The 17,669-nt window shown below is 40.4% G+C and overlaps 1 protein-coding gene across 1 annotated transcript; it reads right to left on the bottom strand.

Moving 5' to 3' along the window:
• Positions 1-1,565: 1,565 nt before the first annotated feature.
• Positions 1,566-17,454, bottom strand: ZNF449 (zinc finger protein 449; the record flags this gene model as incomplete). Its single annotated transcript, XM_080910228.1, has 4 exons — positions 1,566-2,506; positions 2,663-2,776; positions 12,455-12,659; positions 17,101-17,454. 4 exons carry the CDS (start codon positions 17,452-17,454, stop codon positions 1,623-1,625), a joined length of 1,557 nt encoding a protein of 518 aa, XP_080766354.1. The 3' UTR covers positions 1,566-1,622.
• Positions 17,455-17,669: the final 215 nt, after the last annotated feature.

The following is a 17,669-nucleotide window of genomic DNA, read 5'->3' as shown; positions in this document are numbered from 1 at the left end:
TATATTTTCCTTAGTTCTACTTCAAAGATGACTGTGTATCTTCATAAAGGGATATGTCTGAATGTCCCATTTCTTGTATCTTATAACAAGGACTAAGCTCAATGAGTATTTTCACAGATCAACAGCTTTAATTGATAATGAGATTTTTCTCCCTTACTATATTTGAGTTGTTACTATGATTACATGAGAACACTTATATAAGTACCAACTCGTGTGTGTGTCTGTGTGTGTGTGTGAGCATGTGTGTTTAAGTAAAACTCAAAAAGGTTAAGAATCACTACATAATTCATAAATTACATGAATTAGTGATTTTTACCTCCTTAAAATGATGTGTGTGTCTAAGTATAATTAAAACTCAGAGGCTGCAAATCACTAAGTAACCCACAAATTATGTGAATTAGTGATCTTAACGCCCTTGAAATTATATGTGTATAATACAAAATATGTATATCTTCAAATATTTTTTCATAAAATCATTGAAACTAGAAATAACTAGGTTTAGAGCAACAGGGCAACACTGATAGCTATAGACATACTGGTTTAAGGCAGTGTGTCCCAAGGGATACTTGCAGAATACGACTGCAAGTCATTACTATGTGTACGTGAAAAATGTTCTAGGGTCAAATAAGTTTGGAAAGCATTGAGCTACAAGAGGCACCTCCTTTCTAAACTAGGACCTTTCCAGGAGCCTCACTTGCTGATGAGCATCATGGTTCTAGGAAGGACAAACAGCTAGAAGCAATTCCCAAAATTATTTGCAGAACATCTTGCAGAACAAAGTATTCTATGGCACGTACTCAGAAAGACACTGACTTAGAGAATCAGCAAACTTTCAAACGCACTGAAACCAACAGGAGAAAATCCCGAAGCCGAATGAACACCCATGCAGACTTCTTCTTCAGTCCATCTAAATATAGTTAAGATTCTACTTGTACAACATCAACTGCATGTCACTTCTGCTACACCTAGCATACAGTTAGAAACAGAACACTCCATCTAATCACCATCACCACAGACAGACAACTAAGCAGACCAGCCAACTCCACAAAATTCCAAACTTAAAATCACAACTTCTCTAAGCATAAAGCTGGAAATGGAAACAAGCCTGTTCTTTAGGCCAATGACATCCTCTTGACCCTAATCCCGCTGAAACAATTTTTTAATGTGTTGACAAAATTCACAGCCTCATTTCTGGCCACTTGGGGCACATCTATGTACTGGCTGCTTTCACATAACTACCTTTAATAATTACATAGGAAAACAAGCGTGGCGGTATAACTCATACCGGTATCCGTCCATTAATTGGTCCTAGCTATAAACGACTGCCACCGTTTATATGCTTTGTGCTTCTGCTTATCATATGGGTGGTTGTCTTGGAACCAACCATTTCCCCTACAATTAAACAACAGAAAAAGACAGAAGATACTAAATTTGGAGAAACTGCAAGAATACATGGATGCTCTAGAATTCATATACCTTGAAAGATGGTTTTGAAAAATAGCACCCGTCAAAGCTGCACTTACAAGTTCAGAAAGAAGGCTTCTAAGACAAACAGCTACTGCAGCCTAGAGTGTCTCTGAGCTAGTGTTAACTCTGATAGAACCTGTTTCCCTTAACAGTTCTTAAAGAAGTCCTCTAAAGTGTGTGACCTGGTGCATAATAAGGCCTGCTCTCTGTCTGAAGCTTTTCGAACAATGAGTACACTTGTATGGCTTTTCCCCTGTATGGATTCTTAAATGAATTACAAGGCTCGGTCTCTGTCTAAAGCTTTTCCCACAATAACTACATTTAAAAGGTCTCTCTTCTGTGTGTGTTCTCTGGTGCAAAGTAAGTGCCGTTAGGCGACTAAAACTTTTCCCACAATTATGACATCTATGAGGCTTTTCACCTGTATGAGTTTTCAGATGTCTTTTAAGACTCGATCCATGACAAAAGCTTTTTCCACACTCAAGACATTTGTATGTTTCTTCTTCAGAATGGGTTCTCTGGTGCCCGAGAAGATGTGAGCGCCGAGTGAATCGTTTTTTACATACATTGCATTCGTAGGGTCTTTCCCCCGTGTGAAGTCGTTGGTGTCTGTAAAGGTCAGAGCTGCGCAGGAACCTTTTTCCGCATTCAGGGCATTTGTGAGGTTCCTCTCCTGAATGAATTCGCTGGTGCCCGGTAAGTTGTGACTTCCGAGCGAAACATTTGCCACACTGGGGACATCGGTGAGGTTTGTCTCCAGGACTCTTTTTCTTTGGAGGCTTTGGGTTGAGAGGTTCTTCCAAGCTGGGGCTCTCAGGTGTCTCTCCTAGAGTAGGGTTCTGAGGATCTACGAGTTTTGTTAAATCTGTCTGTAAATCCTCGGGGGATGTTTCCCATTGATTTTCTAACTGCACATAGTCTTTCTGCAAAATGGGACCATGGAGAGCATTCCCTTCCAAAGTTACAACAAATGGGTACAGATTTTCCAGTTTTTTCTGTTTTGAAGTATCTTCTTCATTTTCTATTCCCATCTCAAAACCTGAGAAGAAATGGAGACTGAAGATGTCATTGTGTATGGGGTGCAGAAGTGAAGGAGATCAGGGAGTGTACAAACTCAACTCAGTTCCTAGCTCTGTTCTTGTTTACTGTCGATTCTTCCCCACCTCCCCCAAAATATACATGAATCATTACTTACCAATCTTGGAATCAAGTAATTGTTTCATTTCTTTGGGATCCTCTAAGTCTTTTACCCATGGCTCTTCTCTATGATCCAATGGGAAGTTCATGTCAAGCTTTGGTAACTGATAACCTAGTCACAGAAGCCAAAGGGAAGAGGCATGACAATGTGGTTCACCTAGCAGTTTTCTAGAATAGACGCTAACTGCACCGACACAGGCCTCCTTCCTCCTTTCTGTTCCTTCATCTGGACTCACTTGTAAGAGTCGTTTCTTAAAGATAAGAACAAACAGCAATGGAGAAGGCCATCCTGCACGTGAGTTAGTGAATCAATATGTACTGGAGCAGTGCACTGAGTTCTGTATGTTTTTGTGCCAAAAAATTTATTTATGCTAGAGATGAAACATGGAGCAAAGCTTTATAAAATGTTGATATACTAAAAACTGGGAAATACTGCTATTGATTGCTTAAAGAAGACCAGTCTAAACATATGTCAAGAAGAGTAATGTAAACATACACATCATAGAAGAGTGGTGTAAACATACAGGTCAAAGAAGAGTATTGTAAATATATGTGTCAAAGAAGAGTGGTGTAAACATACATGTCATAGAAGAGTGGTGTAAACATACAGGTCAAAGAAGAGTATTGTAAATATATGTGTCAAAGAAGAGTGGTGTAAACATACATGTCATAGAAGAGTGGTGTAAACACACGTGTTAGAAAAATTGTTCACTTGACCCTTCTTCGAAACATTTTCATTTTATTGAACTTAATTGGCAGCAGCAAAAAGTTGTCTTTATGTATCAGCAGAAGTCCAGATAGGGCATTTAAAAAAATAACCCAAATTAACTGCCAGATGTGTTTCTGTCTGACACCCTAAGTACAACCATGTAATTTCTACTACTTGTTTTTCCCCATATCGGGCCTTCTTATTTTTTTTTCTGCCTCTTCCTCTCTATCCTCATTGTTGGTCATATATACTACTCTATAGTAAGATAGGATCAGAAATGGTCAATCTGAGATAACAAATGGGCTAATGGTCAGACACTAGAATTATTAAAATGGCATACACAAGCAAATACTAATTCAAAGAAAAATTGTATTTCAGATCAAAGACATGAGAAGTAGAAATTCCTTGTTTAACAAAAGGCCATATATTTCAATGTTAAGGCTAAGAAATGAAGGACAGAACTCCTATGGATTTCTGTGCTAGGTGTGATGGTACATGCTGAAATTCTACACTGAGATATGGGTTGCAAATTCCGCCCCAACCTTGGTTACAGAGTGAGACCCTGCCTCAAAAAGAAGAAAAATACACTTCACAGTTCACTATCTGATCTCTGTTTGGATTTCACAGTTAGGATGAAATGAGGAGTAGTATGGAATAGATCAAATAAGACCAAGGATCACAGCTCAAAAGAAAGCTGCTGGGAGGAAAAAAAAAACAGGCACAGACTAAAAGTTGGAAGAGATTAACAGCCTGAGCTATAGAACACGGATTCAGAGACCTTGCCAAGATGGCAGATTAGAGCTACCCAATAATAGTTTTCCTGGGGACAGGATTAACACAGCTAGAGAGGAACTAACTACCCTTTGACATAGCTGGTGGCAAGAAGGCACTGGTGTTAGTTGTGAAAAGACAAAGTGGTGAGAAAATGTAGATCCTTCTGGAAAGTAGAACAGAGGAACAGAAAGAACACCCTTGTATATGTTAATGGCACAGCAGAGCAGGACTGAAGCAAAGAAAAGGAGAAACTCAGAAATCACAATCTCCATCAGTATGCAAAAGCACAGCTTAAAAATACAGCTGCTAGGATGGGGAATAGGGAGAATCTCTAGGAAGTGTCAGAGACATGGGATGGGGGAGGCTCCATGGAGTCTATGGGGTGACATTAGCTGAGAAGCATAGCAGTGGGGGATATGGAACCTGAAGAGGCCACCTTCTGTAGCCAATCAAGACCACCAGTGGAGGGATGAGGACACCAGTCTATCCACAAAACCTTCAACCTCGAATTTGCCCTGTCTATAAGAAATACAGGGACAAAGATGGAGCACAGACAGAGGGAACGGCCAATCGATAACCATTCCCAACTTGAGATCCACCCCATGGGCAAGCTCCAATCTCTGACACTATTAATGCTACTCTGTTATGCTTGCAGACAGGAGTCTAGTATTATTGTCCTTCAGAGGCTACCCAGCAGCTGACTGAAACACATGCTGAGACCCACAACCAAACATTGGATGGAGGTTGGGGACTCTTATAGAAGAGCTGGGGAAAGGACTGAGGGCCCTGAAGGGGATAGAAAGTCCACAAGAAGACCAACAAAGTCAACTGACATGGACCCTTAGGGCTCTCAGAAACTGAGCCACCAACCAAAGAGCACACACACGGGCTTGACTGAGGCCCTGGTAGCAGATGTGCAGCTAAGTCTTCATGTGGTTCCCCCAACAACTAGAGCAGAGGCTTTCCCTAAAGCAGCAACCTGTCTGTGGTATCTGTTCCCCAACAGGGATGCCCTGTCTGGCCTCAGTGGGAGAGGATGTGTCTAACCCTGCAGGTACTTGATATGTGAAGGGGAGTCATCAAGGGGGCCCCACCCTCTCTGAGAAGGGAGGCAGGTGGGGAATGGATTCTGGGAGGGGGACCTTGAGGGGAGGGGCAGTGATTAGGATATAAAAAAATTTTTAAAGTAATTCATTTAAAAAAAAAATCACAGCCTTAATGTGGAATGTCACATCTACATAGCACACTGGCACTGGGGAAAGTTCTATTTCCCACCGTATGATCGTGGTGCAGGTTTGGAAAGGCATCTTAAGGTCTTATCTGAACTGCTTCAGAATTTAAAGATTATTATCTTTTTTTAAATCCAGAAATACACAGTAAAACTCATAAACCAATCTAGAAAGTGTTGGATGAAACACCAATTATCTGGCTACTGGAAAAGACTTAGCCCAAACCACTGAGAGCTCTATGCTCTGTCCTTTCTCATTACTTTTAAAATACAGCACTTGAAATCTTAGCCAGAGCAACAAGGCAAGAGAAAGAAATAAAACAAATGGAAAAGGATGAAGCCAAAGTACCCAATTTGCAGATATGTTCTTATATTTAAGACCCAAAGGTAGAAGAATCTAATATCTGATTTCGTTTCAGCAAAGCAGCAGGATACAAAATCCACAAAGAAGACAAACAAGAGCCCGTGGCTTTTTAAAAAAATAAAACAGTGAAACTTGAAAAAGAAATCAGAGAAATAATGCCATCTACTATACTATCCAAAAATAGTAGGAATAGGGCCGGAGAGATGGCAGTGACATCTGGCAGCACGCAGATGCTTGTAACTCTAGGGCTGGGGGATGTGATACCTTCTTCTGGCCTCTGAGGGCACTGGACTCATGTATTCCTTGCATGCATAATTAAAAATAAAGATAAAAATAAAGATAAAATATTTTAAGTACCTAGGAATAAACCTAACCAAGAAAGTAAAACAGCTCTATAATAAAAACTATAAAACATGTATGAAGGAAATTGAGGAATATACTAGAAGAATGAGGGACCTCCTGCATTCGTTGGCAGAATTAAAACTGTAAAAATGGCAGTTACCCAAAGTGGCTTTCTGATAAAATGTAACCTTCAAAATTCAAACTACAATCTTCGCAGAACTAGAAATCAACCCAAAAGTTCATATAGAAGCACAAAAAATTCAAAGAGTTAAAGTAGTCCTGAATAAAGAGCTCACAGTGAAACCATTTCCTGCCCTCAAAATAAAAACCTTAATGTTAAATCCGACTCCTTTAAACTACTAGAAGAAAGTATGGTAAATACTTTCTTATATAGGTGTCAGTAAAATATTTCTGAAAACGACTCCAATATCTTGAGAGATAATAGAATTGGCCAGTGGAATCCTATCATGTTAAAAAAAAAAAAGCCTTGTGAACAGTAATGGAAGCAACAGAGTAATGTAATAGCTTAGAGAATGGGTAAAAACCTCTGCTGGTCACCTGAGAGGAATACTACTCAGTGTACATATAAAGAACTAAGAAAAAAAAGAAACAACAGAGGAATAAGTAATATGATCAATAAATGGTCAGATAACTTGAACAACCACTTTTAAAAGTATAAAGTAAAAAAACGACCATCTGGGTGTGGCAACTCATGACTGTAATTCCAGCCCCTGGGAATCTGAGGAAGACTGCCATCTGTTAGAAGCCAATATAGGCTACATAGTGAGTTTCAGGTCAACCTGGGCTACAGTCCACATTCCAATATGTGTGTATGTTCCTGTTCACATACATATTATTCATATATTTTGATTTTTCAAGACAGGATTTCTCAGTGTAGCCCTGGCCATCCTGGACTTTCCTCTGTAGGCCAGGCTTCCCTTGAATTAGAGATCCCTTTCCCTCTGCCTCCTGAATACTGACTGGGATTAAAGGCATGTGCCACCACCACTTGGGTATACACACAAATAGACACACACACAGACAGACAGACAGACACACACACACACACACACACACACACACACACACACACTAACCAAATAATATATGGTAACCACTGTACTTCTGATGTGTAGCTGTTGTATATTGTTCCTTCCAAAACTGAACATTTCCTTCTGCAGGGAAGTCTTTAAGACAGAAGGTAAACAACTCAGTATAGCTGTGAAGAAGATTCTAAAACAGGCCAATCTTCGAAGACTCAAGAGACCTGACTACATACTTGTAAGCAGAAAGCAGTTGAAAGTACTGGAATAGATTTAGACCAACTGATACACTTAGAAATGACACTCTCCAGGTTGTTGAGCTGCCTGCAGGCTGTGCAGTGTGCTCCTGGTTCCTGTCACCCATGCTGGGGTGGGCTTTGGTGATGCAGCTGTCTTTGAGTCACTTTTACTTCTGTAAGTAACCCCTCACCCATAGTCCTGGGAACAACACTCATAAAACTCATTGGTTTACCAAATTTGACTTTGGTGGTACCTAAACTTGATTTATCATGAGTTCCTATCTGAAGCAAGTAGTTTTCTCCCCAGGAAAAGTCTTATCATACAACAAAGTCATTCACCTGAGCTTTTTGTTGCTTTTTAATTTTTTTGTTAAATAAATAGCTGGGTAATTTTAGTGATTTCTACTCCCCCATTATAAAAAAAGTAGTACACATGGCAAGTATTTTTACATAGCAGCAGAGAAAATATTTAAAGACATGATGGCTCAGAATTCTTCAAGTGTATTGAAGATGACTCATCTACTTAAGGGAAGCCCAGTGAATTCCAAGTAGGATAAATACAGGAGATCCACAACCACATCATAGCAAAGGCAGTAAAAGTGTGTGTGTGTGTGTGTGTGTGTGTGTGTGTGTGTGTGTGCGTGCGTGCATGTGTGTGTTTTGTAAAACCTTAGAAAACAGAAAAAAATGACCCACAAATTTAGGTAGACATTAAGTTTGACTCGATTAAAGTTAACAGAGGGGCTGGTATAAGGGCTTAGTAAAAGCCCCAACTGCCAAGCTTGGTGATTCAGGTTCAATTTCTGGGATACATGTGATAGGTCCAGGAATATTTACACACACACACACACACACACACACACACACACACACACACACACACAAATGTAATACAAGTTTTAAAGTGAGTAGAGAGTAAATTTATAAAAACATTAAAATCCCAAGATTTAATCATACCAATTTAGTTTGAGAATGAAAACTTCAGTTCTCAATAGAAGCAAGGAAGGTTAAAATTCAGTGGGGTAACACAGTCAATGTGCATAAAGAAAAGTGAAAACTGTGCTGGAGAGATGACTCAGTGGTTAAGAACACTGACTGCGCTTCCAGCGGTCCTGAGTTCAAATCCCAGAAACCACATGATGTCTCACAACCATCTGTAATGGGATCTGGTGCCCTCTTCTGGAGTGTCTGAGGACAGCTACACTGTACTCATATACATAAATAAATCTCTAAAAAAATAAGAAAAATGAAAACTGTCAACTAAGAGCTCTACATTAAAAGAAATCTGTCTTGCAATCAGAAATGAATATGCAGTAAAGATCTCCTTGAGAAACAAAACAGAATTCACTGCTAGCCAATTTGCTGGAAACAGTTATATAATATTAAAGATAGCATGGTTGTTCTTCAGTATGCAAGTGAGAGGCTCCAAGACTTTAACTTAAAGCCACATGAAAAAAATAGCAGAAATAAAAGTAGCCATATAACCAGGAAAGGCATTATAAATCAAAGGCTCTGCTTCTTTTCTGTCAAAAGATTTAAGAAAATAAGCATGGTGCCATATGGAAAGGCAGTCTATTTGTCAGTGAGAGCATGTATGAGGAGGGTGAGAGAAAAATCTATACACATCTAAGAAATGACTAGAGTTGCCTGCTCAAACTCATCTAAAGAAATTTAAAAAAACAGAAATAATAAATAATGTTAAAAAACAAAAGCTGCAACATTTGTTTTCAAACCATGTATAGTAATAATTATAGCAATGTATCATGGGGTTATAATATTTAATATTATAATAAAGATATAGTCCTATATAGGACTAATGCTTCCATATTTTAATTACATTATTATTATTATAGCTGAACTGATGATGAGTTAAAAGCAGAATAGTAAACTGCAACTGAGAAATTAGCTTAGAGATATGAGTGTTCATTAAAGCAAGTAGAATGCTACACTATAAATATTCACCTAACACAAGAGAAAGCAGTAAGAGAGAAATGAAAGAGTCACAAGACATCAGAGACTAAGTAAAATGGCATATGTAATTCCAACCACACACAAGTAAATGCTTGTTACATTATGTTGGAATTTGATACAGTTTTTAAATTCAAGAATGAATGGATGATCTAAAATAATGAATGGATGATCTAAAATAAGCCTTCGAAGTGTTTCACATTCACATTCTTTCTATCAAGTCTTTCTATTTCCTTTTCCCCTTTAACTGGTGGGTTGGGTCTGTGACTTTGTTCTAATGAGAATATTGCACCAAAGATGGTGTGTGACCAGGTTACTAACAACATCACTGGCACATATCTTCCTGTGAGGGAAGCCTGCTGCCTGCCATGAGGACATGCATACGGAGAGGTCCCCTTAGCAAGGAATTGAGGGTTCTGCTAAGCTCTCAGACACTGAACCAGAAATACTATAAACCTTCTGAAATTCCCAAACTCATAGAAATTATATATTTTTTAAAAAGCACATAGTTCTCATTTTCATCTTTAATCTCTGTTAAACTTCAGAGGTGATTTATAATTGTGGGATGTGATGTCAAAGGAATCATAGAGTGGAATGGAAAAAAGACAGAGTTTAAGGAAGAGTTAAGAAAGGTTAGCATCCAATGTTCAGGGAATCATTTTTCTAAGCTCCACTTGGCAAAGATCATGCCACAAAGTCTCTACTTCTCTATGAGGCATCATTACTATAGCTGGGCACATATATGTGTGTGTGTGTATGTGTGTGTATGTGTGTGTGTGTGTGTCTATATATATCCCCAAAGTTCATTTTTACTGACAGGATATGTTCCATATTTTAAGGTAGACTCAACTAATTTCTTGTATGATTTTTTCCATTTATTTTCTCATTAGTCATTATCTTATGATTCTTTTACTCAATTTTCAATATGTCTATCATATAAAACACTGAGATGCTTTCATTTTTTTAGAAAAGCAAATTTTAAGTAACTTTTAAATAAATAATGAGATAATCTTTCATCATCTTATAAAGAATTTTATATCATTTTAAACAGGATAATTTCTTCTGATTTTTATTTTTACTTGATTCATTGATGTATTATGTCTGTTTTATAAAATTCACTGAATGGCAATGTGCTTTAGAGAGTAAAGCATGAAAATGAACATAAATAGCTCTGTGATTATTTTCCTGCAATATTAGGACAAGAAAGAGATCACATGCAAATCAGAATGAGTAAGATGGATTTATAATTGAGTAGGATGGCTATGTTCTGAAATTAAGTGCAAATGTACATGCACAAACATTTAGATTTCTTAAAAAGAATATAAAATGAAGGTAACATAAAGACTAGAAAATAAATGATAATATTATAGATGTAAAAGTATGAATTTTAGGGTGTTTTTTCCTTTTTGCCATCATTTAAAAATATTCTGGCCTAGTACAGTGCTACATAACTCTGATCCCAGCACTCAGGAGTCAGAGGCAAGCAGATCTCTGTGAGTTTGAGACCACTCTGGTATACAAAGTGAGTTCTAGACCACCCAGATCTGAATAGTGAGACTCTGTCTCAATTAGTAATAAAATAAATTTTGAAAATACATAAGCTCTATAGATTTATGTGGTCAAATCTCAGCTTACCTTGACCTATGAGCCAGTCTTCATCTGGGTTCTGTATGCCAGAGACCTAGGTGGTGGCATCCTTCACCTTTCTTGTTCATTACACAATAACCACTCAGTCAACAAGTCCCAGGCTTCACACATGCTAAATAGTTTTTTGGAATTGCTTCTTCCTCTCAATGATCACCACCTAGGCTCCTCTGCTTCTGTCCCCCCACCCACACACAGTACAAATACAGGTATTCTTTTTGTTCCTAGAGCTTCTGGACATGGTGCTTCTGGTTCCTTTTATGGTATAAAAAGCCCCATTCAAGTAGAACACTTTGTAACACTCTCTCATTCGATTCTTAAAAAGGATCCAGTCACTTACAAATGAAAAGAAGGTGGTGAGCAAATGCCAATGTAATACAATCCCAAACTGGAGTAGTGTTTCTGCAATGTGCTGAGACCTCCTGCATCAGACTAACCCAGATAAGTGCTACACATACTGATGTCTGGTCCCTTCTTTGCTGGGGGAAGGTGACTCGCCTAAGTGTGCCATTTTTATCACATATGGGATTTGTCAACTGCCTACCAGAATTTGAGTTCCAGGATGGCTAAGGCTACTTTTCTGCTTTGTGTAACAACAAATCCCCAGTGTCTGTCCTGGCTCTTCACAGGTTCTCCTAATGTTGGCCGAATTCCTAAATATTACATTGTAAAAAGGAATTCTAGGCCTCAGCCCCGTGCTAGTGGTTTATGCATTAGGCATTTCCATTTTGTAACATCCTGAAGCTGTACCCATGAGAATAACAGTTCCAGCCACACTTGAGGCAAATGTTTCATGAGGGACAAGAGGAGAGATGGGGCAGAGAACATAGCTAATGATGTCACAGAACCCCAAAAGGAAAGGAAACACAAAGGCATGCAGGCTACATAGTCCAGCTGCCTTTCGCTACTGGACCTCGCTCCTTGCTGTGTCAGAGCCAGTTGGCTTCAAACATCAATGTGTGTAGCACTTACCTGGATTAAGTTGATGCAGTGGCTCTCGACACATTCTAGAAACACTCATTTGGGGTTTTATTACATTGACTTTTTTTCACCCTCTCTAAATGATCAAATCATTTTTAAGGACTGTAGGAGAGCATGTTGCAAAGTATTCTACTTGAATGGGGGTTTTTATACCATTCAATGTTCCTTTGGGTCTCATCAGTTCAAAATTTGGTGGATAACTGTGTCCTCACCAGAAGATCTAAACTTCCATGAGAGGCTTTCCCAAGTTACATCCTGGGTGAAAATCTCCTTGGGCAAGGCCATCACTATAACCAGCTCCCAAGGACATGCTAATCAATATCCTTTATCCTGGTGCTCCTGTAAAGAGGATTCCTCCTCATGTTCTCAGCCCTCTACCTCCTTATGTAAGTGGTCCAGTGTCATTATTAGGGAATTCATATTTCTAACCCAAACTGAAAGCCCCCGAGCTCTTTGGCTCACAAACAGAAACACCTAACTAAAAAGAAAGCACCTTACCAGAGTCCAGAAAGGACTGGCATTCACCATCAGTGCTGTAGTTCAGATCCTGTGGCCCAGCTTGTGGAATCCAGGCATCTGGCACTGGGGGCTCCTGAACAGGTTCCATCACCTGGAGTGCAGGTTCCTCTAGGTGCAAGTTGGGTGGCATGGATACTGTTCCAACTGGTGCCAGTTCTTCCAAGAGCATTTCATCCATGTCAATCTGAGAAAGAGGCCAAGACACATCACTCCAAAGTCAAGAATTCACTGGAAGTAAGGCTAGGTTTACCACTTTCTATGTCAGACATCCCTCACCAACAAGTACCATGAGACACACTTGTAGCTTTAAATCCCCAGGGGTTCCAGTAGGCAATGCATTAAAAAACAAACAAATAAAAACCACCACCAACAAACCAACCAAAACCAGAACAAAGCAGGTGTGTTGACTGTAGTAGGATGTGCATATCACAGAATATACAAAGTACCAGGCTTTCAATAGTAACCAACACAACTAATTACAAGTGAGTTATTCCATCTGCTCCTTCCCCCATCCAGCTGCATGGGATTGGTACAGAAACAGACAGATAGGTGGATCATTGGAATTGAACTGAAGACCCAGAAGTAAATCCATACACCTATGGATGCTTGATTTTTGACAAAGGAGCCAAAACCATACAGTGGAAAAGGGAGGGCATTTTCAACAAATGATGCTGGTCTAACTGGATGTCTACATATAAAAGAATGCAAATTGATCCAAATTTGTCACCCTGCATGAAACTCAAGTCCAAATGGATCAAAGAACTCAACATGAAACCAGACACACTTAATCTAATAGAACAGAAAGTAGGGTTAGCCTTGAACTCATCAGTACAGGAGACAATTTCCTGAACAGAACACCAGGGCTCAGGCTCTGAGATAAATAATTAATAAATGGGACCTCATGAAACTAAAACGCTTCTGTAAGTCAAAGGATGCCTTCTTCAGGACAAAACAACAGTTTACAGATTGTGAAAGCATCTTCATTAACCCTCCATCTGACAGAGGGCTAATATTCAATATATATAAAAAAACTCAAGAAGATACAGACAATCCAAAAACCCAATTAAAAATGGAGATAGAGCTAAAAAGAAAATTCTCAACAGAGGAAGGGCCTAGAAGCACTTAAAGACATGGCTATCCTCTGAGAGGCCCAACAGACACACAGACAGACACAGATACTTATACTCAACTAATAGACTGAAGTCAGGTTCCCCTGTGGTTGAATTAGGGAAAGGTTGGAATAAGCTGAGAAGGAAGGTGACCGACCCCACAGGAAGACCAACAGCCTCAACCAACCTGGACCCCTGAGATCTCTCAGACACCGAGCCACCAACCAGGTAGCATACATTAGCTGGTCCAAGACCCCTGACTCATATACAGCAGAGGACTGCCTCATCTGGCCTCAGTGGGAGATGTCCTAACCCTCTAGAGACTTGAGGCCCCAGGGAGTGGGGAGGCTTGTTGGGGTAGAGTGGGATGGGTACATCCTCTTGAAGACAGAGGGGAGGAGGAATGGGATGAAGAACTGTGGGAGGGCAACCAGGGCAACAACTGAACTGTAAAAAAAAAAAAAATAAAAGTAATAAAAAATAAAATAAAAAAGAAATGTTCTATGTTTTTAGTTATCAGGGAAATGCAAATCAAAACGACTCTGAAGTTCCACCTTACAGTCATCAGAATGGTTAAGATTAAAAGCTTACAGGACAGCACAGGCTGGCAAGGTTGTGGAGCAAGGGGAATACTCCTCCACTGCTGGTGGGAATGCTGACCTGTACAGCCACTCTAGAAATCAATTTGGTGGTTTCTCAGATGATATAAAATAGTTCTACCTCAAGACCCACCTGTAACACATCTGGGCATATATACCCAAAAGGTGCTCCACCATCCCACAAGGACACTTGCTCAACTATGTTCATAGCAGCTTTATTCATAATAGCCAGAAACTGGAAACAACCTAGATGTCTTTCCACTGAAGAGTGGATACAGAAAATGTGGTACATTTACACAGTGGCATACTACTCAACCATTAAAAACAAGAACTTTATGAAATTTGCAGGCAAATGGATGAAACTATAAAATATCATCCTGAGTGAGAGAACCTAGACCCAGAAGGATATGCATGGTATGTACTCACTGATAAGTAGATATTAGTCATAAAGTACAGGATAAATAACAGACCCAAAGAAGCCAAATAACAAGGAGAACACAAGGGAGGGTGGTTGAATCTTTCTTAGAAGGGAAACAAGATATAGGATGCTAATGGAAGGAAAGAACTGGGTGGAAGAGGTGATGAGGAGGGGATTGGGGGGTATCATACATAGGGAAAGCAGGGGAGAGAGAAGAAGATTGGCTGGGGGGAGGGTAACAATCTCTGGAATGTACCAGAGACCTGGGATGGGGGTTGGCCTCAGAAGTTCAAGAAGACTAACAGATTCCTAGCAGTGGGGAGTATGGATCCTGAACTGGTCACTTCCTGTAGCCAGGCAGGACTCCCCATGGAGAGATAAGGACAGCAACCCCCAAAACCTTAGGCCCAAACTGTCAGGCCTACTAGATATGCAGAAACAAAGATAAAGAGTGTCTAAGAGAATGGCTAACTAATGACTGCTCCAAATTGAGACCCATCCCATGGGCAAGCACCAATCCCTGACACTATTAATGATGCTCTGTTATGCTTGTAGATAGGAACCTAAAATAACTGTCCTCTGAGTGGCTCTACTCAGCACCCAATGGAAAGAGATGCAGAGACCCACAGCCAAACAGTATATGGAGCTCAGGGAGTCTTATTGAAGAGTTGGAAGAAAGACTGAGGAACCTGAAGAAGACAGGGACTGAACAGGGAGACCAATAAAGTCAACTAACATGGATCCTTGGAGACTCCAAGAGTCTGAATCACCAACTAAAGATTGAGCACGACCTAGGCCCCTGCACATAAATAACAGATGAACAGCTTGGTCTTCATGTGAGTCCCCCAACAACTGAGCCCATTGCCGACCTGCCTGCTTGTGAATCCCGTACCCCTAAATCAACAGCCTTGTCTGGCCTCAGTGGGAGAAGATGTGCCTAGTCCTGCAGCAACCTGATGTACAGGGCGGGGGAGTTGACACCCAGAGGGAGCTTCTTCTTCTAAGGGAATGGGGAGAGGACTTGCATGAGTGGTTACTGGGAGGAGAGGAAGTGCTGATACTGAATAAATGAATGAATTTAATAAAAGAAAAAAAAGAACGAACCAATCAACAACAAAACAGGTGTGTTGACTGTAGTAAGATGTGCTTATTACAGAATATACAAAGTACTGGGCTTTCAATAGTAAGCAACAGAAATAATTAGTAGCAGTTACTCCACCTGCTCCTTCCTCTTACAAAGTCTCTAGGGGAGTAATGCATTTCACACTCCCAGCTCATTCCAGCAGCGCTGGCTACATTGTAAGTACCCAAGTTAGAGGAGTGGCTTACAACTCCGGACATATGCAGGGAATGCCTAGATCTCCCAAAGACAAAAGGGATATTTTCACCAAAACAAGGAAGATAAAGGAAACTACTCAATCATACTGCCCTAAAGATGCACAGACCTTCGGTGACTTACTATGCAAACCCCTAACTTAAGTCAATAGCTCCAGCAAACCCCATCCCAAGCTCCAAGGACTGTGAATGTCAGGTGGAAGCTCTTGCTACTTCCTTATGGGACGATTGCTCTGTGTTCAACTTGCCCTGGGCTCACCCTGAACAGAAGCTTCTAAAAGGTAGTTCTGAACAGAAGGCAATATACTGGCAGGCAATGCTATTGGAATTTAATGGGCCAGAGATGGGCACATCACTTACAATGTAGAGTTCTTCCTACACTCTCCCAAACATGAAACTCCTTCAAATCTTCAAGTAGGTGAAATGAACCCAGCAAGATCCACACGGTTGATCAGGTAGAAACTAAGTAACTTTTGCATATTTTTAGCACTTTTGCACACATCAGAGAAAACCGCAGAATTTGTTCCCCTTTACCAAGACATTTTTGGCCACTTTTGTAAAATCACATCATCAGGGACAACACTGCTCAAAGCCCTGGAACTTTGGTCAGAATTCCTGCCTCTCCCATCACAGTAATTGAAAGCAGAGGGGCTGGCGTGTGACCACTTCATGATGTCTTCCCCTGAAGTGAAGAACAGACATACTGTAGAAAATGTGTATCAGTTGGCACTAAACTATGTTGCCTTCCTTTGCATTCTTTCTAGACTCTACTTGACTCAATGCCAGATCATTCTGGAAAGAACCAAATAATAAATAGCTTAGGATGGGTGGGTCACACTTACTCTTTCCTCCTCTTTTGAAAAGCAATTTATTAACAAAGTAGACACCACTAGAAACTGAGAGGTCACAGTTAATCACACTGTGGCAGGAACTAGTTAGCAAGCCAGAGAGCCTAGCATTGATAACTGTGATTGAAATTTCTAGAAACACAGACACTGGAGTACCTCAGACCCATATACTGATTCCAAGAGAAGAGAACATTGGGAAAGTCTCTAGAGAAGTCTTGGGGCTGTGGAATCAGAATTCAAATGTTGGATGCAGACCCAGCAGCCTGGGTACCTCTTTTTGCTCCCCTAAGAAGAGACCCCACATTTTTTTTCTCACCTGTGGTTCTGGTATCTCAAGCTCTCTTTGTAAGTCTTCAATGAGTGACACAACTCTTTCTCTATTGTCTGGGCAGTGTTCCCTCACCCAGGTCTCTATTTCTGTGGGCAGAATAGTTAGGAATTGCTCTAGCACAAGCAGTTCCAGGATTTGTTCCTTAGAACGCATCTTTGGCTTCAGCCACTGACAGCAAAGCTCCCAGAGTTTGTTGAAGGCTTCATGAGGCCCAGCAGCTTCTGTGTACTGGAACTGCCTGAAACGCTGTCGGAAAACTTCACAGTCAGTGTCATACTCTTGCAGCACAGAGCCCTGATTCAAGGAGGCCTGGATTGCACAGCCCAGGGCCACGGCCATCACCTCTTCTAGAAGTTTATAGTTTATCTGGGGTCTAGGTCTCAGATTCCAGGTTTTTCCTCTCTGTAATAATCTGGGGGAGCCACTTACAGCTGAAGACAGGAAAACATGAAAAGGAGAGAGAGCAATGGTTACAACATGGCATACTCACCGCCCTTAACTCAACTTAGCTTGGCTTTCTCCCACAGGGATTTAAAGGAGGACCTCACAGTCTT

Source organism: Micromys minutus, assembly GCF_963924665.1.
Source record: "Micromys minutus genome assembly, chromosome: X".
Classification (NCBI taxonomy): Eukaryota; Metazoa; Chordata; class Mammalia; order Rodentia; family Muridae; genus Micromys; species Micromys minutus.
This window is presented reverse-complemented; position numbering and strand designations above follow the sequence as displayed.